The sequence below is a fragment of the Eublepharis macularius genome, chromosome 14, assembly GCF_028583425.1.
Source record: "Eublepharis macularius isolate TG4126 chromosome 14, MPM_Emac_v1.0, whole genome shotgun sequence".
Classification (NCBI taxonomy): Eukaryota; Metazoa; Chordata; class Lepidosauria; order Squamata; family Eublepharidae; genus Eublepharis; species Eublepharis macularius.
Window position 1 is genome coordinate 36,436,735 of NC_072803.1, and position 25,099 is coordinate 36,461,833.

The 25,099-nt window shown below is 41.6% G+C and overlaps 1 protein-coding gene across 1 annotated transcript in view; it reads right to left on the reverse strand.

The window, feature by feature from the left end:
- The window catches only part of SLC23A2 (solute carrier family 23 member 2), a 95,968-nt gene that overhangs the window by 58,350 nt on the left and 12,519 nt on the right, over positions 1-25,099 (reverse strand). The window contains exon 2 of the mRNA XM_054997364.1: positions 4,817-5,087. Coding sequence (XP_054853339.1) covers positions 4,817-4,921 — 105 coding nt within the window. The 5' untranslated portion in view covers positions 4,922-5,087. The remainder of the gene's footprint in view (positions 1-4,816; positions 5,088-25,099) is intronic.

The window sequence follows — 25,099 nt, forward strand, 5'->3', positions numbered from 1 at the left end:
TCCACCACAAAAAGGTTGGAATGGAAACCCAGGGAGGGGGGAGTAGAGGGGATTTCTTCTATAGCCCCTTTTAAAAGTAAAGCAGATAACTCTGAGACCACCCCAGGTTGGGGTGATCGTGAAGAGAAAACAGGGAGCGAGAGACAAGGGTAACGAACAAACTCAACTTTATAACCGAATTTAACTATGTTCAAAACCCAAACATCCGATGTGATTTCACACCACTCATCAAAAAAGGTAAACAGCCTGTCCCCAAAAAAGGGTTCAGGGGTCTGTAATTGTCAGAATTGCTTCTGAGGGTGTCCCGACTCCTTGGCTTGATGCTGAGGGGTGTTCTGTCGGGTCTTGGGCCCTTGTCTCTTCCTCTGGAAGGAGGGTTGCGGACTATAATGGTGTTGGCGTTGTGAGCCGTAGCCATAATAAGGTTGATATCGATGCGGACGATACCTGGAATAGGGCTTGTACTGTGGGCGACCAGATTGATGCTGTTGCTGTGTAACGCCATACGAGCGCGCCGTAAGCCTGTCTTTACGCTTCTTTGACAAATAGTCGTCCGTCTTGTCCGAGAACAGGTTTTGCCCCTCAAACGGTAGGTCCTCTACCTTGGCACGCGTCTCATTGGGTAAAGCCGTGTTCCTCAGCCAGGCGAACCTTCTCAGCACCAGGGATGACAATAGTGCTCTGGCAGAAGAATCAGCCATATTCCGACTAACTGTGATCTGATGTCTTGACAGGCGGACAGCTTCCTCCTGAATGACACGGAGGAAGATTCGTTGATCCTCAGGAAGTTGAGGGACAAACGTAGCCACCTTTGTCCACAGAAGGAGTTGATAAGCCGCCATCATAGCGGCATAGTTAGCCACCTTAATGCCAAAAGCTGACGAAGTGTAGACCTTCCTGGCTAAGGAGTCAATCTTTCTACTGTCCTTATCAGACGGGACGGATAGAGACCCTTGTTTGGGTTTCGCTTGCATGTCCTCCGTTACGAGAGAGGAAGGAGGAGGGTGTACCGACAGGAAAGGACACTGTTCGTCCTTGACCCGGTAAAGATTTTCAACTTTCTTATTAGTTGCAGGGGTCGAAGCAGGCTTCAAATTAAGACCAGACAGTAACTCCACAAAGCCTTCGATCATAGGAAAGGCGATAGTCGGAGTCGATCCCGAGTACATGTGCTTCAGAATCTTGTCTTTGGAACGTGGTTCCGAAGAGACCACCTCTATCTCCAGAGCTCTCGCCATTCTTAGCAGCAGCTCGTTGTAAGCACGGAAGTCCTCCGTAGGAGAAGCTTCCTCCGATGGGCCAATGGTTCCGTCCGGAGACTCCGAAGGTGGTGAATCATAATGCTTGCCAAAGGCCAGATAATCCTCATACTCGGCGTCAGAATGAGCCGGGGTCCGTCCGGAACCCCCTATGGATGCATTTAGCAGAGAAGGAGAACGTGAGCGCCGTCTCGGTTCTCGTCGGGGACTGAAGGAACCCTCTCTGAAATAACGATGCTTCGAGTACGGACTGTATCGGTCCGATCGTTTGGACGGGCGCCCCCTTTCAGACCGTGAAGATCTTGACGACCAGGATCCACGAGAAGGGGAGCGAGGTATACCCGAAGGGGTTGGAGGTCTCTCCACCATGATGACATCAGACTCTCTAGACCTGGTAGACCCCGGTGTTCTCTTCGGGGGGGATGCAGTCCCGGAACCACGGTCATCTCTCGGAAGATCGGAGTCGAGTGGTTGTTGTTGCACCCGCTGGGGGGTGATTACACTTTCCAAGACTTGCTTATCTGATTTGGAAGACAGGTGCTTCTTCTTCTTCCTCTTTTTACTGGGTGTCGGATCCGAGAGCGGCGTTCTCGGTTCCGAAGGGGGTACTGAGCCCTCTCTTTCCAGCAAGGCACTCGCTTTGGAGCCCGGAGGTTCCGACGCTGGCCTCGACTCCGAGGTCGGATCCGATGAAGCCGGAACTGTCGGTGTCGAGGAGCTCCGAACCACCTGTTTGGGGCTCGGGAATCTCGAGACGCTGGATGTCGGGGAGTGTCGAGAGCGAGATTTCTCAGAAGATTTAGAGGTCGGGGTAGAAGTTCTATCGGGTGCAGGTGACTTGCCCGAAGCAGGAGGGTCGGTCGCAGCCATCGCGCGCCGCCACAGATAAGCTTGCAATCTACCCGAACGTTCTGCTCTGGCCTTCGGGGTGAAGGTGCGGCAGAATTTACAAACCTGCGGGTTATGAGTCTCCCCAAGGCAGTAGAGACATTCCGAATGACCATCCGATTTGGTCATCTTTCGGTCGCAGGTGGAACATCTTTTGAATAGTGCTGTATCCGACATAGTCCAACAATTCGTAAGGAATTATCAAACAGCAGAGCTAGCAAGAACCTCTTCAGTCGGCGGCAAAAGAGGAACTGAGGGGACTTCGGGGGTGCCCCGCCTCTTAGGAGCCGTTTTTCGGCGGGAAAAGACGGCTGCGCATGCGCGTTTGGAGGCTGGGGCGCCCCCTAGTGGCTCAGAGCTATAAAAATCTCCGGAATCGGCAGGCCTGCGCGTGCGCAGTCCCATGTGGGACTGCACAGGAAGACCGCCGATGAACAACTGGTGCCTATGGGTGAGGTAGCATAATAAAATAAAAGCATATATATACATTATTTGCTTTTGCTAGAATCTTACGCTATTGTGTTTAATAAACTGGTCTGATTAGTAAATCTATTCAAAGAGTGTATGTGGTTGGCCTCCTAGAATCCTGAAAAGTATCTTGGCACTGTAAACTACTCAACTACTGTCTTAACATTCAGCTTGCTAAACTTGGTACAGTGAACATATGGCCTCAGGAGGAGCATGTTTGTAGAATCAGCAGGCTCTTGTTACAACTTTGAAATCTGTCTTGGTATCAGCTGTAATGCTAACATTCCTTGTAAACATGTGTGTGTAAGGTACAGTCAAGTAGCAGCCAACTTATGGTGCTCCCATAAGGTTTTCAAGGCAAGAGTCTAAGAGAGGTGGTTTGCTATTGCTTGCCTTTGTGTAGTAAACCTGGACTTCTTTGGTGGTCTTCCACTCAAGTGTTAACCAGGGTTGACCCTGTTTAGCTTCTGAGATATGACAAGATCAGGCTAGCATTGAACCATCTAGGTCAGGACACAGAGGTTTAGAAGTAGGCAAAAATGAAAAGACTCAGAAGCAAATCCAAAATGATTCTCATGTCTGTACATGGAAGTTTTCCGAAGATTGTCTCATATTTTTGTATCTGCAGATTGCATAATAGGAATCCTAAACAAGAGTTATGCCCTTCTAAGCCCAGTGAATTCAAGGGTGTGGCTATGCACAGGACCCTATATATATATATACCCTAATATATATATTAGGGTATGGCTATGCATAGAACTCTACTGTTAATATGTATATATTAACTGTAGAGGATGGTTCACAAAATCATTTACAGTGAAACTCTTAATTCTGAACACAGGGATTCACTGGAAGAGATACTTAAATACGGAAGTCAGGTCTACAGTCCTATCTCTACTACATAAACTAGAGCTGGTATTTCATATAACAATCCCATTGTAATTCACTAAGTTTCAAGAAGATGTATGGTGATTATTTTAGAGTAAATGACACCTTTACATGAAACAGCCTGTTACTTACTCTGCTGGCCAAACCCTTGCATGTAAAATGAGGCTAGCATGTCTGTAGCTAACAAAATTGTTTCTAAATTAAGAAAGGTCAATGTCAAGCAAAATTACCTTAAGTGTGTTGCAAAATTTTCTAAGTGTTATTGTACCTGTGACATTAAAGGTCGAAATTATTATTCACTTCAATTATAGTCCACCTTTCTCACTGAAACTCAAGTTGGATTACAAAAAAAATCAATTTGTATGAACAAACACCTCCAATAAACAATGCAACAGCCACTCTCCCTTATCTTATCAACTGCACTCACTAAGAGCTAAACTGCACAAGACGGCCGACATGTATCGGGTCCTGTAAGTTTACCTGGGAAGTGTAGTTGGGCCTGCCCCCAAGCTCCTGGAGGAAAACCCGAGTGGACCAGATTTTTGCAAGAGTGTTTCTTGCAAAAATCCGCTGAGCTCAGGTTTTCCTCTGGGAGCTTAGGGGCAGGAGGCATGTCAGAGCAGTAGCAGGGCAGAAGGATGGGAGGGAAAGAGTCGGGGAGGGGAGCCCAAAGAGAGCTGAACCCAAAGCTGACAGGCAGCTAGCAGCAGCAGCAGGTGTCTTGTTGGGTGCCTCGTGTAGTTTAGCTCTCAGAAAAAAGCAGGTTCACTTGAGCAATTCAGTCACTAAACAAATCATTTTTTTTCAACAAGCGAAGTAATTCATCAAGAGTCCTCAGTTGCATTTCTCAATCACAGAACTATTTTATCTTCATCTACTATACTCTGTTTTGACAGATTCAATTTAGTATAGCAACTTTTAAATGAACAAGTCAAGTATCTTGATAGCTTTCAGAGGAAACAAACAGGCCATGGAGTGAGTGTGCTTGATCTCCCCAAATAGGACAGCACTGAAGGTCTTTCATACGGAAGGCTCTGCTTCATCATGCAAATACTAGCCATCTACAGAGATGTCACTACACCCCTCAGAAAAATAGAGTGGGACTAGTTGCTGTAAGATCAATCTTGCTACAGGTCAGCGAGTAATTTTAAAGCTGCTTAATTTCTATCTGGGAAAGTCTCCAATAATACAATACCCCTTTTAGGTCCAACCATTAAAGATGAAATAGACATTTTGCTTAACCATACTTATACTGTGCCATCCAAATTGCACTGCCAATACTATAAGAGAGCAACTTTGAACATTTAACTTACTGGTAGTGTGAAGAATGCAGGGTGTTTTGGTTCATCTTCATACTTGCCCTCTGCTGGGCTTCCCGTTTCTACAGATTTGGAAGTGGTGTTCTTGCCAATCCCCATTATTTCTGAAATGCTGAGGATGCTTACACAGTTACTAAAGATGCTGGTACAAGAGACAGAGTTTTCACGTAAAAGGATAGCAGTGCACCTTCAACAGTCAGAAGAGCATCATGGACATTCACAAGGGAGCATTAGGTCCTGTAAGTAATTGTAGCTTCCACAGTTCCTAGAAAAGAAGAAAAGAAACCAATAAAGAGTTTTTGCCATGCAACTCTACAAGAGACAGATGCAATACTTAGTTATTAACCTCAGTGTAAGTCAAGGTTATGGTAAGCCAATTATATTAAAAACTTCTCCCAATTAATACCATCACCCACAGAAAACTGCTGATTGTTGTCTAATCCCCTCACAACAGAGCTCAAAAAACCCAAAACCAGAGCGGGTCAGCTAGAGAACCCTCTGTGTGAGAAAGAAATAATAACATTTGATTTATATACCGCCCTTCAGGACATGGTTTACAAATTATGTTATACCCAAAACAATCACCCTGTGAGGTGGATGGGGCTGAGAGAGCTCTGGAGAGCTGTGACTGACCCAAGGTCACCCAGCTGGCTTCAAGCAGAGGTGGGGAATCAAATCCAGTTCTCCATATTAGAGTACCACCGCTCTTAACCACTACTCCAAACTGGGAAAACTGTATCCTTACAGTAAAAGCATCAAGTTTATGAAGCACTTTCAGTCCTTGTATTAAAGTGGGACAGGCAGCACTAAATTTTATTGAGACACAAGAGTTCTGGGAACTTGTACTGCACCAAGAAAGTGGGTAGAAAGGAGTCTCTCCTTCGGCCAAAGGAACCGGGTTATAGCTTTGATATAAGCTCTTGCCCAGTATCTGAAAAGGGTTTTGACTCAGTGGAGTACCCTGAGGTCTGCAGTAAAAGAGAAGGAGTGCTGTGTGCATGTGCATAAATTGGAGCACCTAACCTGTGAAGGGGTGTCTATCAAAGAAAGAACTTTAAAAGAGTTCAAGTCAATTTCAAATCTGATAACACCAACCTCGCTCATCTAAGTCAGCAACCTAAGGAACTAAACCATACCAAGCCCATAACCAGTCGTAGTAATACGACAGGGCTAATCAAGAGTAGTAAACTGGATGCAGATAAGCAGTTAGTCCAACTCTGGGATAATTTAAATTACAACTGTGCATATGTGGCCCGAGAAAAGAGATTACCCAATTCCCATGCAAAAACAGAAGATGGAAACAAATCATTTCTTACAATATCGGCATACAGAACAATATGGCAAAGTTCATTGTGTGCTTCCCTGAATATTCTTAATATATTTTGAATATATAATATAATTTTGAAGCAGTCAAATATTAAGAGAAAGAAACTAAGCTTTGATCTGATGAAAAATGCCACAATTTCAGACTAATGAAACAGAATACCTCACCAAACCAGAAGAAGCTCACATGAGACAAAAACCCAACAAGATCTGACACATTATGCATTAATACAGTCTTTGTATAACAATACAAAGCCCATATGAAGTATCATCAGTAAAAAAAAAAGCTAATTTAAACAATCAAAATATTCAAAGTTGTTCCAGTGGCTAAGTAGCATTTCATAGTCTGCATTCTATTCAACTGCTGTACCTGGTCTACATACTTTTAAGTTCACACATTTTCTTTTTCAACTACCCCAAGACCTCTTACAATTAAATGCCCCATAAAGTGCACTCCTTCCACAACTATGTACAAATGCATCTCCCTCTGTTACTAACGCCCATTTATATTGCCTCTTTTGTCTTATTCTTGCATGACCAGGTAAACTGCTGAATAGGGGTCTATCCAATAAAAGCTCCATTTTATATTCACTGAGGTTAGAGCACTAATGCGAGGCCTGCCAATCTCTCACTAAACTTAATGTGAGGTTAATACTGAAGCCCACAGTTTGCTAGGAAGACACTAAAGATTTATTCCTCTAAAATGTTGAGAGGGATAGGCTGTCTATTAATTCAGCAATTGCTGAAGGCATTAAAGAATACTTATTCTATAACAAGGTTTTCAGAAGTAAGGGGACTGATTCAACAAAAAGTCTCCCATGGGACAGCTGGGAAAAATGACTTTACACAGCATCAAAAAAGATGTTTGAAAGCACAGGACTAGGGAATTAACAGAAAACAAGGCAGAAATGGAAAGGAAGTGGAAGGTCATAGTATCACCATTCTAAGCTTCTGGCTTGCAACTAATCTTTAACAATAGGGAAATTTTGAACTGACCTATAGCTGAAAGGCCAATACTACTGAATTCGTTCACTGGATTACTTGCACACAATTTGAGACACAGGCAATGTCTTCTTGTCCAGTATGAGCCAAGATGCAGGCAACAGGAGTGACCAGTTGTGGAACAAAACAGGGAGACAGTAAAGAGAATCGCCTAAAGGTTGGATCGGACTCCTGGGGCCCCAAGTATCCTCCCTTCAATCCCCTTTTTTTATTCTTGTGTGTTATGGCAATTTTGCCTTCAGATTTTTGCCATCCCTTGCAATGAGGAACAACTCATGACCAGTAGTAACCAGCCTCTGCTGTCTGCTCCAAAACCCTTATTATCCTGGAGAAACTTGCAGTTAACAAAAGCAAGGCAAGTCTCCAGGAAAATGAGTACGTTAGCCAGTAAGAGCAGGTGCTTTTACTTAAAAGACACAATAAAGATGTTATTGCAAAACATGCGCATACAAAAGTCTAAACCTCACTGGCATTAGCTCGAAAGCCTGCCTGTAGCATTTTCAGCTGAATTCTTAAGGTGCAAGATGACGAATGGTCACTGAGAATCCCTTTATAATCTCACAAAAAGTATTAACAAAATAAGGACTGTTTCCTTGTTCTCTAAAACCTTACAAAGCAACCATAGTTGGTTAAAAATTAGGGACTTACAGGTTAAGACTAGGCAAGGAGAAAGAAGGAACAAGTCTTTTTCAAAATTGTCATCCAAGGAGTTCCCTTCAAGACTGCTTGTTTTACTGCATATTCTAATATAAGTCTGTGCATATAAGATTATTGCTTCTAGCTTTTCCTTCTCATTTTCATAGTCGCTGAAGATCTAAACCATGTAAATATCTACGCAGTCACTGGTGCTTCATATTTATAACTCTAAGCTCTAAAGAATTATTAATATTGTTATTACCCTACAACAGATTCTTGGCAAGAATAGACTAAAATAAGAACCAAAATCAAACTGGTAGGTACTTGCAAGAAGAGAAAGGAAGGAGGAGAGTGGCATAAATATCAAAAGGAAGTTCAAACCAACGTATTGGACCAGGAACATTTGGAAAGCAGACACTGAACAGTTCTGTGCAAAACAAGAATGCTTTTTACCACTATGAACAAGTAATGTGGATAATTATAGCCCTTTAGTGATATTCTAATTAGCCAAGATAGTTTAGGCAGCATAGCCAACACTTGCCAGAACATCAACTATGCGTACAGTTCCCAGGTCATTACAGGCTGGCAGCTTTTGACTGACTTCTCAGCAACTGTCAAACCAGCCACACCAAATCAGTACTTTTCTTTAAAGTTTAAAGACAGATCCAGCTGAGTTTCATGGGACCTAAGCTGTGATTAGACACAAGGGGCCCACTTGCTCAACTCTAGTCCAATCAACTGGAAAATTCCGCATGCAGAGGTCGCAATCAGAACTGCATGCATGGCTGGAAGTGAGAAAATATCCCTAGTTCCTCAACCACCAATTTAAATAAATATATTTTCTAAATAAAAGGGCACACCAATTTGTTTCTATAACCACAAACACAATTATTTAAAATTAAAAAGAACCTTCAAGCAAGCCCAAAGGGTACCTATAAATCATCAACATTTCTTATTTTACTGTGCTTTACCCAAAGAGCTCAAATACTTCTCATGGCTTACCATGTTACTATGTAACGACTAGTATTATTATTCCCATATTGTAGATAATTGGCTGAGAAAGAAAAATTGCCTAAGGCAAGCGAGTTCATGGCAGAAGCATGATTTAAACCATGCTCTTCCCAGTCTATAAATCAGTCACTATGCTATACCCATTTTATTAAACCAGATTCACAAAATAGTTTTAATGTTAGTACAAATTGTACTTTGAACACAGAAACAGTCCAATGCAGTCAAATTTCTAAACAAGTTAAAAAATTATTTCAAATTATGAAAATTCAGATGTACAGAGTGGTAACTTCAAAAATCAAATCTCAACTCAGCCATATAACCTACAGAAAGATTAGAGGCTGTAACTTCCTAGCGGAACTCTTTTACATTTGTTAAATCTTTCATTTAGTTCATTTACCTTACCTCTACGCACCAGCACTGTATCAGAGCTAGTATAAAACAGTTTCATTTCTTTTCTGCCATCCACTGTTAGTTGACAGGATTATCATTCTGTGGCAACAGTCATGCTGAGAAAGGGTTTTTATATACTAGATATTGTATAACAGTACTTTATCCAATCAGAATAACTGTTTTACATTACACAACTGCTAAAAATACCAAGACACACCACATGGTCACAAGGTGTTAATACATGCCTCTGACATAACTAGAAAAGTTACAGTAAAAGTAAACATTCAGTAGCAAAAATACAGTTGATGCCTAAATATAAAACTGAACAAGTGCTGTATGTATCATCCTGAATATGTGCGGTAGAAAACCATGGAAGAAGCTGGATCCTTAAATATGTAGGTGCTGAAGAACCACAATCATGCCAGCAAGACCATCTGCTTTACCATTTCTATTGTCATTTACACTGAACAGAGTTTGATCCATCAAGGTTATTACTGAAGCCATTGATCAGGACAAAAAAAGAAAGTTACAATAATAAAATTCAATAAAGCAGCATCCACACAACAACAGCTCATATCATTGCTTGTGATCATAACAATTAAAGAAACCATCTTTCATCCTATACTCCTTGGAGGATGCGCTGTTGAGCAGATAAACATCTACTGGTGGTCCCTGGCCCCAAGGAGGTCTGTCTTGCCTCAACCGGGGCCTGGGCCTTTTCGACTCTGACAGCAGCCTGGTGGAACTCTCTGTCTGTGATGACTTGGGTCCAGTGGGATTTATTATCATTCCGCCAGGCCTGTAAAACAGAGATGTTCCTCCAAGCCTTTGGTGGTTGAGGCAAGCGAGCCTCAAATATGGCCACCTACCGGACGGGGGGCACTCGCTCCCTGCTAGTAGCCCTCATGGGCCCAAAATGACTGTATGCAGGACTGTGCAATGTGCACTGCTGAGGGTGGATTTGAGAATTGTATCTGCTTTTTATGCTACCTGTTTTATCTGTTTTATTTTGTGTCTTTCAATGATGCGATCTGCTCTGAGCCTGCTTGCAGGGAAAGCGGACTATTTAATTAATTCAGAAGTTCACCAGAAGTTGAAAGGGACTTGATGGCAAAGAACATAGAAGCCAACAGTGCCACCTAGCTTCCATTTACGGTGCCCATAAGCCTATACACAATAAGAACAAAACAGCTGTGAAAAGTACGCACACTTTACCAGATATTACCCTTCTTCAGCTTTTGGTGCCAAGTAAAACACTGGTGCAAGACCATTAGGCACACAAACACATGCTCCAACCAAACAAGGCTGACCACCTTAAAAAAATCCAGATAAACTCAAGATTAAGATAATTCATAAAATAAATACCTAGCATGTTGCTTTTTTAGGGTAGCTCTTTTAAACAACAAGCATGCTGAGAATTTAGACAATTCAATCACTTTAAAATAATCTAGTCTAGGATCTCAGAAGAACACTACATGACATACCAAGGACCTCAAGAAACAGGTTTAAGAATGTAACCCTCAAATTGTTTATTTCTACATCAACAAGTAAGCCACTTAAGAACTGTAGCCTGCATATATGCTTAGTATTGTACCAGTACAGTGTCCAAAAGTCATTACAATTTATACTCAAGTTTCAATATTGCAGAAGAAGTTTATTTTATTATGGATTCTACACTTCTTAAAAATGTGCAATTATTCAGGACTCTCAACATAATTAATGTAAATTATAAACCACACAGATATAATTGCCTATTTCAGAAGAATAGCATCATGGTAAAAGACTCTCATTTTGTTGTGTGAAAAAGCACATATTTAAAGCATCAGTTCTTGAGAGTTTGCTACCTCCACACCTCCATACAAAAGTTTTATAAGCAACATGCTTCAGTACAATGTTGAAATTATAACATCAGCCCTCAAAAACTCTCACCAGACAGCTCACTGGCATATAATGCACCACAGAGAATCTTGCAAAGCAGTCTGGACAGACAGATCTATTAGCAATCAATAGAATTTGCTTTCCATTTCTTTGATAATGAAAGCAAGACCTATCACAATGCTCATATAGTTTCAGATAGGTAGCTGTGTTGGTGTGCAGTAGAAAGCAGGATTTGAGTCCAGTGGCACCTTAGAGACCAACAAGATTTTCAGGGTATAAGCTTTTGAGAGTCAAATCTCCCATCTTCAGAAAATCTTGTTGGCCTTAAATTCTCATGGTCATAAAGGAATCTAATGCTCATATAGGCAGGTAAAAGCAGTCCCCTGTGCAAGCACCGAGTCATTACTGACCCATGGGGGGACGTCGCATCACGACATTTTCTTGGCAGATTTTTTACGGGGAGGTTTGCCATTGCCTTCCCCAATCATCTACACTTTACCCCCAAGAACCTGGGTACTCATTTTACCGACCTTGGAAGGATGGAAGGCTGAGTCAACCTTGAGCCAGCTACCTGCTCATATAGATATCTGATAATCACACAGGCTCCAAAGAACCTCTCTCACTAACCTGAACATAATACATCACATAATACATCAAGGCCTGGTCTAAATATTATGCTTACTACTTTCATGGTCGATGATAAGATATGTAGTGCAAGTGCTTGCCACATGATTGATCGCTGCAGATGACAGCATGCAGTGTGAAGTGTAAAGAATTTTTTAAAAATCTTTTTCCATTGTAATGCTTCTGGAAGTTCCAAACCCCCATAAATCACTGCTACCTTTCTAACTGAAATCATAGAAACTATATCCAAAGAGAGTACTTTGAAGAAAGTACTCCATTTTGTCAGGCAGTGTGGAATCAGAACATCATGCCCAGATGACATCACTGAAAGCTTCAACTCCTATAAGCATGATGCAAATATTCAAAATGCCATGGACCTGAAGAAGAGTGCATCAAAGTATCATGGAATTGTTCAGGTAGATTCCTCAGGTGACAGGCTAACATGCCAAATGCTTTTTGGAAAGGAATAGATCCAGAGGAGTTAGCCGTGTTAGTCTGTAGCAGCAAAATAGAAAAGAGTCCAGTAGCAAAGTAGAAAAGAGTCCAGCAGTTCGTGCATCTGACAAAGAGAACTGTGATTCTCGAAAGCTTATGCTACAGTAAAGTTGGTTAGTCATAAAGGTGCTACTGGACTCTTTTCTATTTTGAAAAGGAATATGCCACATGAAAATAGAAAACTTTACATGGTATGTGTAACATCTGAGAACTAGCCTTAGTTGTGCAATTCTTTCACTGTACAGGTCAGGAAACAGAGCCACCGACTTTGCAAAGTTATTGCATCATTATTTATAGCGTTGAAGAACTGGCAATATTTCTTTCATTCTTTGACTAAACAGCATGACAACCTATACAGATATGGCTGTCTTAGCATCTAATTACTCAAAATATGCAAACAAAAGGATGCCCCGTAAACTTATAACTGCCAAATACTTGAATCAAATTTTCTTTAACATTTAAGCAATCCCATTTCCATGCTTCACGCAGCTGCTGTAACTCAAGAGAAAAAGCCATCAAACTGACCAACGTTCTCAGTGTTCTCCCTCTCAGCCTTGTATAGCAAGTTTGTAAATAGCCACTCCCTTCAGGTAAGAAAGAATGGCATCTAGAAAACCAGGTGGGGAAACTACTCAAGCTTGTTATGTTTTTGGCCAATTACCAGTATAGACCTACATCCTTCCACTCTACTCAGCAAAGTATAAAGGCCTTTCTAGCCTAAGGAGCCTTGCTCCATCTGGAGCAGCTCTTTGCCTGGAACCCCCCAATAGATGTAGGCAAGTGAGTTAGTATACTTTCTCAAAGGTAAATTACTTTTGACAACTCCCTTGCAAGGCAATTCTATAGGACAACTCAACAAATTGATTTGGTAAGAATAACTGTACCAACTCTTCAAAGGCATAATCGACAAACTTGCATTCTGTGCTAATCAGCATCATGCTACAACTTCCATTCATAATATGAAAAGTGATGCTGTAAATGTCTGAATTTGTTTTGTGCTCTATTTGCTTTCTAGTACTAAAAATTCCATCTCTCATTGTAGCTCCAAATCCAAAGTTGAGCATGCGTAAGCCTTATTAAGGGCAGCTGAGCCATAACTAACTTATGTCTCACTGGGCCCAACAGAACTTAGACGCAATTAATCCTATCTTGTCGTTTGTTTCTTTGCAAGATTTATTGGATACATCTGAGATATTAAAAATGTTAGAAAAGTACAGAGACTGATTTGCTAACACTTGAATTGTTTTCTACCATTATCCTGTCTATGGCTCAAGTAGTTTCTAACCAAAAAAAGTTCTAAGATTATGAAAAAACTGGCCCGAGATGCTAAAGATATGTATTCTAAAAAGAAATATTCCTGTGAAGCACTGCGCTATTTATCTCCTACCATATATACTGGATTAAAAGCGTGCGACTAGAGATGGGCACAAACATGAAAAAAAAATGAACACCATGTTCGTTGTTCATTGCCATCCACGAACAGAGATTCACTAACATCGATGAACATGACATGTTCATGAACATGTTCGTAGTTGGAGGTTCGTGGGAGCCAGAATGCCCCCCTTGGGACTTAGCTGAACTTGAGCTGGCGAAAGGAGAGTCCATGGGTCTCCCCCTTTCATGTCACTTTCTCTTCACAGTGGCAAAAACTGGACTGTCTGCTGGAAGTTACTTTGACGGATTACAAACTGACCTTCCCAATGTCCAATACCCACCAAATTTGCAGGGGACATAGTCCTCACTGTCCTCTGAAGACCCTCCAAGTTTCAGAGAGATTTCACCCTGGGAAAGCCATGATCCATGGGTCCCTTCCTTTCCTGTCATTTTCTTTTCACAGTGGCAAAAACTGGACTGTCTGCTGGAAGCTACTTTGAGGGGTTACAAGCCCGAAGGAAAGCCAGAAGGAGTTCAGACAGAGTTCAGACAGTCCATGCCTATGTTGCCAGGGGAACTGATTGAAAGGCACCAGACTGTCTGGCTTGACGAACGGCTGACGAATGCCACGAAGAGGGCATGTTCGCTGGGAAACGGGGCCTCACGAACAGCTTGCTCGCGAACAGCAGACTGGGCTGTTCGTGGCTTTTTTTTTCATATTGCTGTTCATGCCCACCTCTACTTGCAACCTCCTGACTGGGCATTAGCCCAAGTACAAGCTAATGCCAGTTTTGCAAGCTGAAAGCCTTATTGACTACATACAGATATCACAACAAACTGGGAATCTAACAGATGGTTTACGTCTGTTAGGTGTTGTAACTACAAATGGTTTTATCAAACCATGCTCACAAACCACAGTTTATCATGATATTTGATGGCAGTTAATAAGGGTTTATTCCCCCTCCTGGATACACATCTTAACGCAGTGAGGGGATTTGAGTATGTCAGTGAAGCTGAGAGAACACCGTCAGGAGCACAGGCTTGGTCAAGAGTCTAAACTCCTGGAAGAGTCACTCAAGGCGGAATGGTCAAAGCTGAGACACCAGACTAAGATGTATCCACTCCCTTCAGGAATCAATGATCACATCAGCAGAAGAGAATTGAATGTTCTAGTGGTGATGGGAGTGGAGGAATTCTTGAAGGTTAGCTACTGGGCAACAGCAGTAGTGGAAGGTGACACTGGCAGAGGATCTTTCCTAGACAACAGAAGTGTCACTTCAACTACCCCTGGTTAATACTGCGAAGCAGAAGAAGGCAATAGTAAACCACTTCTGCTAATCTCTTACCTTGAAAAACCCATGATGAGACAATCCAGAATGAAAAAGATATAGTGCTGGAAGACAGGACTCCCAGGTTGGATGGCACTCAACTGGCTACTGGGGAAGAGCCGAAGACAAGTACGAATAGCACTGTTCTTAATGATGGGACTGGATTAAAGCCAAAAGGACATCCAGTTGCGGACATAAATAGATGCAAAAGGAACGTCCACCACTGTACAACACACATAATAGGAACATGGAATGTGAGAAGTATGAAAACAGGTAAGCTAGAAATTGTAGAACAAGAAATGGAACATTTAAACATTGCAGTCCTGGGTGTGAGTGAACTAACGTGGACCGACTCAGGACATTTTCAGTCAGAAAATCACAAAGTGGTTTACTGTGGAAATGACAAACTCAAAAGAAATGGTGTTGCCCTAATACTGAGGTGAGACATAGCACAAGCAGTCAAGATCTACAACGCAAAGTCTGACCGAGTAATATCAATCAGACTTCAAGGAAGGCCTGTTAACATATCCATCATTCAATTTTATGCCCCAACTACAGATGCCAAGGAGGAAGAGATTGAAAACCTTTTATGCAAGTGTCCAAGATGAAATTGATCACACGATATGCTGATCATCATAGGTGACTGGAATGCAGAACTAGGAGACAAAGCAGAATCAAACATTGTGGGAAAATTTGGACTATGATCACAAAATGAAGCAGGAGAGCAACTCACAGAATTCTGTGAAGCCAACAACCTGCTCATTGCTATCACATGCTTCAGGCAACCGAAAAGACAATTGTACACGTGGAAATCACTGGGTAATCAATACAGGAACCAAATAGATTACATAATTGGAAGCAGAAGATGGAGAAGTTCTATTCTGTCTGTTAAAACAAGACCAGGAGCTGAGTGTGATACAGATCATGAGTTGCTAATATCAAAAATTAGAATAAAGCTGAAGAGAAACACTAAAAGAATCATGGTGCCAAAATACAATCTAAATGATATTCCTGAAGAATTCAAAGTCCAGGTAACGAATAGATTTGCAATACTAAGTTTAATTCATCATGAACCAGAAGAACTATGGTATGAAACCAGAGTTATTATCAAGGAAGAATGTGCAAAGATTATTCCTGTAGCCAAAAGAAAGGAGAAGCCTAAATGGATGACTGAGGAAACTTTTAAAATTGCTAAAGCAGATGGGAAGCAAAAGCAAATGGTGACAGAAATAGAGTCAGAATTCTAAATGCAGCTTTTCAGCGATCTACACGCAGAGACAAAGAAATCTATTATAATAACCAGTGCAAAGAAATAGGAGAGAACCAAAAAAAAGGAAGAACAAGAGATCTGTTCCACAAGATTCTGGAAATCAAAGGGAAATTCAAGCGATGGCTTGGGATGCTGAAAGATGCTATGCACCCATGGACCATTTTCCCCCACTGCTCTGTTTTAGATGGAGCTCGTAATTAGCTTTTTAGAAGGAGCTTGTAATTAGCTTTTTAGCTACAAACTTCACCCAGTATTGATATTATATGATCTTTTAAGGGGTCTGAAGGTTTATTTTGCAATGAAACCCATTTTCTAGAAAAACGTCTGAAAATAATTCATTGAAGGGGGTTTGTCTTACACTCTTTTGGCATTACATTTTATATTGTTAACTATTTTGTAACTTTTAAGGTAAAACACTATTTTCATATTTTAGAGGCAACTGAAGAAGACTATTATAGTTGAAAAAGCATTTGGTCTGTTGGTCTGTATGTTGGGTTACTTTGATCTTGTTCCTGTTGGTCTGTATATTTGACCTATAGGTTTACGTTATCTTGATTTTGTATTTATATTCTTTATCTTTATTTTGGTATTGATTAATAGATCACAGTCTTAGTATCTTAGTAGGACTATTTGTTTCTCAACTTTATTTTTTTGGCTTTCCCTCTCAAAGATAGTGGACAATTGGGAACATTCCCTGTTAGTTAAATGGCCGATCTGTCCTTGTTTAATCAACTTTAGTTGACTCAGTTCTTCTAACTAGGGTCGCCAGATGGGGTCTGGAATAATACTGGACCCTGGGAGGGTGGAATAACCTTTTTTTTTCTTAAAAATTGTGCGCACTCCCCCAGTCAGCACAGGGACGTCACTACAAGACATGACATCATCATGATCACCCACTTCCAGGAGCCGGGACTGACAGGCCGCACCAGGCAGCCCTGTACAACACCTCGGCTGGCTGGCCACTCCAGGCAGCCCCGGACAGCCAAGGGAGGGCACCTGGATGGACTGTTCACTCCAGGCAGCTCCACGAAGCTGCAGGGCACCAGGGTGGGTGGGCTGGCCACTTCACTGGACTAGTGGTGGCGTAGCACAGCGGCTGGAGGTTGGGAAATCGGGCTGGGTGATGGGGGAGGGGCTGGGCCAGGTGTCCACTATTTTGGAAACATTTCCCCTGGATAGTCTCCCAAAATATCGGACCTCTCAGGTGAAAACCGGACACCTGGCAACCCTACTTCTAACACCCTTCCTAAAAAACAGTGGCCATACTGTGGAATGTTAAGCAAACTCACTTGGCAAATAAAATAACACTGGGATGAAAAAATCATCCAAACAATACCACTCTGTTAGGTCTTTTGCAAGTTTGTCATACAAATTTTCCCAATTGTCAAGCATGGGATTTTCCAATATATACTGACACTTTCTAGAACAAGCACAAGCTCTCCTGACACTTTCCATCTCTAGAAGAGAGAAGAAATAATGCCCTAATAGCTTGGTAACCGGCTTTATACACACCAAGATTATTCAACTTAAGTTAATATCACCTCTATGAACCTTTAGACTTGATTAATTTGATGAACTTTAAAACATCAGTTTCTAGATGAATGGATAAATGAAGAAAACACACCATGAAAATCTGAATTGTACAGAAAGAGACAGATCTCAGTTTGTATACAAAAAGGATGTGGAAGCAGATAGGAGAAATCAATGTAAGGATTTTCTGCTTTCAGTTTATTTAGACTCATTTGTTTCTTTATTATAACCTCTCTCCAATATAGATTGTGAACCTCTGAGAAAGGCAAAAATACAAAGCCACTCAGGAGTTTATGCAAACACACTGAAGAAGCAGAGGACATACCAATTAAATACCATCCTCCTCATCCCTAGCCACTCCTCACCACTGATAGGTCATAGCCCTTTCTGTCCCTAAGCTTATGTGTCAATTTTTTACACAAGAGCAGTACAACATCATTTCAGGTGCCAAAGCAATTCCATGAATGGAGAGATTTCTATAAACTGTGTGGCAGTTCTGACAATATAGCAGCTAAATACAGCTGCGGCTGAAGGTAAATTAAAACAGGCTGATTGTTAACTGCCACCCTCAAATGTTCAATTCCTGCCCTCAAGTTATTCATGCGACTGTTTTACCAAACTGGGAAAGAGCGGGGAGACGGGGAGGATTTTGGCAGATATATGCTTGAGCTACGTTATCCAGATTTTTATTGGTTTCCCATTAAGTCAAAAACATTTATATAAATAAAATGGCATGTGCACGTGGAATCAAAGACAGAATATATAGAAGCAGTTAACAAAGTCCAGAAAAAAATACTGCAAATCGTATATTATATTACATCAAACGTACTATTAACTATTATAAAACAGAACTTCAAAAGCACCTGAAACATCTTACACAACCATCAGTATGCAGAAATACATCCAGAACTCAAAGAAATTACCTTTGTTACACTGACCCACACTAATTATTGTTTGGCTTTTAATCTGCCACTTGGCAAGGTACAAAGCATGTAAAATCTTTCTGTATTCTAGAACTCTTTCAATAAGGTTTAAGCCAATTAGAATATATCCAGATCCACTCTACTATGTGGTTATTATGAATATAAAATGTGCCATAAGATGCTGTAAATATTGCTGGAATCAGTGGAGGCAATACATACAAGCCAGAGGCTGTGCATGGTTCTAAGAAACAGTCCATTCTTCCGTTGAAACTCTTTCAAAGGAAAGGTTACGTCCTGTTTACACGTCCTTGAACTCTGCATGCTATTTACACAGGTGCTATGCTAAATAGCAACACAAATCCAAAGTGATTTGATCTATTTCATTACTCCATTTTTGTAACATCAGAACAGGCTCCAAGAGAATTATTGTTCACGAAAACCAATTAAAGGCCCAGGGATGCAATAGTGGAAGTTCTATGAACAGAGCTCTCAGCAGTTTCCTCCTCTAAAAATCAGACACAGAGGGGCTCAATTCAGTCCTGCACCCGTACCAGTACCTGCATTCTCCCCAATGGGGTATGTTGTAATTCCTCAAGGTTGATTATGGCTGGAAAATGGCAGAAGGATAAAGTTTAAAGCTCTGCTTCCCTTGTGCCAAGGTCCAATCCAAATCAGGTTTCTATACACCTATTCACAGAATTCCCAATATCAGACACCACCTATTCAAGCACTGAAACAGTCCCTGATTGTTTTGACACTTGACAAAGACAGTGGGCAAGAGCTCCTGATCTTATTGTTAAATTGCCTGAGTTCAGATCTAAAATGGCAACATCCATTGGTCAGACCTGTGGACACCAGAATGTCTAGTTTGTCCCTTAGCCATTATGGAATATTTGACCCTGAGTCTGACTCCAACACTAACTACACAATGATACTAACACTGTAAGGCTAACAACCCTATAAATCAGGTTAATATTATTACCCCTATACTTGGTGGACAGTGCCCTCAAGTCATAGCTGAACCCCTGGAGAGGTTTTCATGGCAAGAGACTAACAGAGGTGGTTTGCCATTGCCTGCCTCTGCAACCCTGGTCTTTGTTGGAGGTCTCCCATCCAATTACTAACCAAGGCCACTCCTGCTTAGTTTCTGACAAGATCAAGCTCACCTGGGCTATCCAGGTCAGGGCACCCCTATACTTAGGTTCACCCATACTGTCAAAGCTATTATTCACACTGAACAGACTATAAAGATTCATGAGATTGCTTTCAAGCTTGGAAACATTACTAAGAAAGAAAGAATCTGCAATGATGTTATTTACCCTACCATGTCCTTTATAATACAAAGGAAAAGAGTACAGCAACCTGCTCCTTGCTATTTCTGTGTTCAGAGGCTCAGTTGTAAGTAAAAGGTCACAGAATAGAAATACAGGCCAGGGTTGGCCCTGAAGAGTCCTCTTCAGAAGTCAAGGAGATCATGGCAGTGAACCCAGAACTCAGGATATCTGTCAAGACCATGGGATCAGAAAGCCAAAAAGTTCATGGACAGGAGCTGGACATGGGGGCCACAGAAGAGCCCATCAGTGAAACCTGCCCTTCACCAGAGATCACATGAGCACACCTAGATACCCTGGAGCAGAGGAGATGGAGAGCCAGGGCAGAGGCTCAGCTCTGGCTGTGGATTGCCTGGTTAGCTGCTTGGGACCTCTCCTCTGTTCATGAGGCTTGTGACAATCAAGATCTGTCATGCGGGTTTGCAGGATGCCAGATAGCTGTAAGTAGTCGCAGGATTCTGGCTCTGGTGACAGCTGTACCCACTTACCTTCATAAAAAGCCTCAATCCTGGAACACCTTTCTTCTGAAGAAAGGTTGAAGAGTCTGGGACTTGTCAGATTAGAAGACAGATGACTAAAGGGAGACATGATAGAGGTTTATAAAATATGCATGGGGTAGAGAGGATGGACAGAGAGAACATTTTCTCCCTTTCCCATAATACTAGAACTCAAAGGCATCCAATGAAGCTTATCGGCAGTAGATTCAAGACAGACAAAAGGAAATAATTCTTTACACAAGTGATTAAGATGTGGAATTCAATGCCAAAGAATGTAGTTCCAGAGGAGTTAGCCGTGTTAGTCTGTAGTAGCAAAATCAAAAGGAGTCCAGTAGCACCTTTAAGACTAACCAATTTTATTGTAGCATAAGCTTTCAAGAACCACAGTTCTCTTCGTCAGATGCATGGAGGGCCAAAAGAAACTGGTCAGATATAGAGGAGGAGATGGGAGGGCGGATAAGATGCAAACAACTCCTTCTGATATGGAGATGCAAACAGCTCCTTCTGATATGGAGATCAGTTTGCTTCTGTAAAGGTTCAGAGGAGTTAGCCGTGTTAGTCTGTAGTAGCAAAATCAAAAAGAGTCCAGTAGCACCTCCAAGACCAACCAATTCCACTGCAGCACAAGCCTTTGAGAATCACAGCTCTCCCCGCTAGATGCTTCTTACGAAGAGAACTGTGATCCTCGAAAGCCCACGCCAGGTGCCACTGGACTCCCCTTGATCCTGCTTCTGTAAAGGAAATCAGTTACCTGTGATAATGAGATAACCATTCATAGTCCCTATTCAGTCCCAGCTTGACAGAGTCAAATTTACATATGAATTCTAATTCAGCAGCTTCCCATTGGATTTTATTTTTGAAAGGTTTCTGTTGAACTACAGTGACCTTTAAGTCTTTGATGGAATGTCCTGGTAGATTGAAGTGTTCTCCCACTGGTTTCTGGACGTTTCCATTTCTAATGTCAGATTTGTGTCCATTTATTCTTTTGCGTAGAGGTTGGCTGGTTTGTCCAATGTACAGAGCAGAAGGACATTGTTGGCACATGAGGGCATATATCACATTGGAGGAAGAGCAGCTGTAAGAGCCAGAGACAGTGTAGTTGATGCCATTGGGTCCTGTAATTGTATTCCCTGGGTAGATATAAGGGCAGAGCTGGCATCTGGGTAGTGATGGCCACAGGCCATAGGCACAAGCATCTTTAAAAGGGATTTAGATAATCATGGAGGATAGGTCTATCTGTGGTTACAAGCCATGGTGACAAAAGGGAACCTCTACATTCACAAACAGTGAATATCTGAATACCAGTGTCAGGAGGCAACTTCAGTGGAAGACCCCGGCCTCTGTGCTCTGTTGCTGGCCCTCCATGGCAACTGGTTGTCCTCTGTGTGAGATAGGATGCTAGACTAGATAGACCACTGGTCTGATCCAGCAGGGCAGTTCTTATGTTCCTGCCTGAAACCTGGGCTCAAGAGCTCCACTAGAGCTTGCCTACCTGTCTTGTTGCTAGTTTGCTTGTGCTAAAAGCCTTGACCTGCTTGAAGAGCAACTTGGATAACATGTGGTTTGAGTGGAACACAAGGTTACAAAGATGTCTCCAAAAACAAGAACAGAAATCCATGTAATAACTTTTATTAAGACCAACTAAATTGACACAAAGCATAGTGCAAGCTTTTGAGCTTACCAGAACACTTCTTCAGCCTGGTAAGCTTGAAAGCTTGCACAATGTTTTAGGTCAATTTAGTTTGTCCTCCTAATAAAATCTAGTACATGGATTTTATTCTTGGTTTGGGGTTTTGTGTAGACCAATATGGCTGTTAATAACTTTTTTTAAAAAAACAAAAACTGTATGATAACTAGACTAGGGTTACAGATAAGAAAAGCCCTTCAAAATTTCCTGGAGGCTGGGAAGAGATTTGCCTACCAGTTGTGGACAGGCTTCAAGAGACAAGTATAAAATTGCTATTGGGGCAATATAGAAAACAGTCCAGTAGCACCTTTAAGACTAACCAACTTTACTGTAGCATAAGTTTTCGAGAACCAGAGTTCTCTTCATCAGATGCATGAGAACTTCATCAGATGCAAAGAGAACTGTGGTTCTCGAAAGCTTATGCTACAGTAAAGTTGGTCAGTCTTAAAGGTGCTACTGGACTCTTTTCTATTTTGCTACTGCAGACTAACACGGCTAACTCCTCTGGATCTATTGGGGTAATGAAAGCTATGGAGCAACTGGGGCAGCTAACCTCCATCTATTACATGTATCTCTATGGGAAAATGCATTCTGAGTTTCAAATACCTGAAACTTCTCTAATGCAACCCATTTGCAAGCTTGGTATATAAGTATTCTTGTTCTAGTGAAGTGGGTGGGAATACAGAGGGTGTGGGAACCTCACCCTTCACTGTTGCCCAGGACCCCAGAATCACTAAGACCACCCCTGTATTGGGGCTGCTGCTTACATTTAGTAGTGGCAAGGCAACTCCCTGAATAGGAACTGGGACAACCATGAATACACCTATGTGATAGTTGTATTTGTGAACATTATCTCTGTATGCATACACCTGAAAAGAAAAATGCCCAAATCAGCCTTCAAGCCTGAACTAGGTATCCGGAAAAAAGACTCCTAATCTTAAAATGACTGCCTGTTGCATGCAAAATGGAAAATGAGGAAGAGGTAAGTGGGATTCACAGATTTCCATCACCTTCTCTTCCAGCGGAGAACTATGGGAGGGGGAGTAGCAAAGGAAAAGCAGGGGAAGGATGAAGCACACATGGGAAGCAAACACAGGATCAGGACTCTCACATTTGCTGCCAATTGAACAGTTGGCATTCAGTAAACCTTGGCATTCAGTACTGCCCCAAATTTCCAATTCCTCTGTTAGAAAAACTGAAAAAGTTACTCAAGAGGAAAAGCACAGTTTCTTTTTTTGACTCCCCCCACCCCCCAGGCCTCCAGAACTCTGTGACATTAATCTGTCCCAGTAAAACCTGTACCCTCTGCCTGTACATTTTCTCCAAATAGTCTTCAAATACACAGGGAAATTAGATATACCCTTCTTTGAAGAGACCCATATGCTGTGCTGCCTCCCACAGCAATTTTCCAGACATTCTACAAACAAATCACTAGTTGTCACAACAGTTTTCTGAAGAAAGCTATTTTGATTATATTTAGTACAACAGATGCTTTGTTCCAAGACTGAGAAAGTTACTGAATGATTTATGAAAGCAAGTGTGAACCAATCCAAAAGAACAAACAAAAACAAAAGTAAGTAGGTAAGGTGCTATCTTTTTAAAACCAAATTCTTGTGGTGAAATTGCACGCAGTGTTCAAAGTTATATTAAGCTCTTCCCAAGACAGAAAGAGTGCTGTGCTACTGAATTTCTTCACCTCACCTGAAGTATCACCTCACCTATCAAGCACCACGCAGAAACAGCAACAACCATCTATGCCAAGCAAAGTAGAAATGTGTCAAAAGTGTCGTCTAGCTACAATAAATTATTCAGAGCCAAGACAATCAATGCTTGGAGAAATTGCAATAGTTGAGTGTGACACTGTACACATTTCTTTCATTTCAGATATATTTGAAGAGAGACATTCATACACAGCTGGCTTTCTGCTTTAGTTTCTTTCTAGAAGTCCTAAAAACAGGATACATTATATACAAAGTATTTCCTTCAGCCCCCATTTTACAGCATAGCAGTATTACAAGGAAAATATGAGATCTTTTCAAATCCAGGTCAGAGGCAATGACCTAATAAAGAATGATTGCGCAAGCCAGTCCTTGAATGAAGGATACACAACTGGCTTCCCAAAAATGAGAACTAACTCGTAATTGCAACCAACCTTGTTTATGTTTTTATTAGATAAGTCAGACTGAGACACAGCATCTTGTGGGTAAGATATGCCAGTTGTGAAATCTCTCACATAGGAGATCTTTCTTCATTTGCTCAACTCTAATAAGAACAGATACTGACACAGATAGTCCCACCATGGAGGCAAGGTGAAGTGGTTGCCACATGCAACCTATTTTGGTTCCTACTAAAGGTAGCAGAGTGGGAAATGATGGATTCAGTGCATGAAATTATTGTTGTACCTGTACTTTACCCAATAAGATGCTATGACTTACCATTTTTTCCACAGATATGGAATTAAAACATATTCTTTTGCTTATCTTCACATTAGCAGGAAAGCTGCTGCCTCTGGTATGTGTGGAAATGTTTGCTGTGGCAATAATTAAAGCCAAAAAATGTTCTGGAAATCTGCTGGGTGTTGGGATGCCTGAACACAATGCTTTCCAGTGGACTGTGTTTCTCAGCAAGTGGATCTTACAGCTAGCCCTACGTTAACCAAGCTGCTTTCTAAGAAAATGGTCTCCCACTGCTAAAACTAGTCCCACTTCAATGCTATTAAGAAGCTTGGAGTAAAGATTATTTTAGTGACAATGTAACTCCCTACCATTAGGAACATCTCTCAAGCACGACACAGACTCCAACACTGTTGCTGAATTAGATCTCCTAAAGAGGCACATATACTCTTTCTTCCACAAATTCTAACATTAAGTATCGTACATCAGAACAGCAACAACAAGCACCATACCATCAGTTGAAAAGCAACTATCTACAAACCACTTACACTAACATATTTGGGCTGAAACGGACTACCTTTCAAG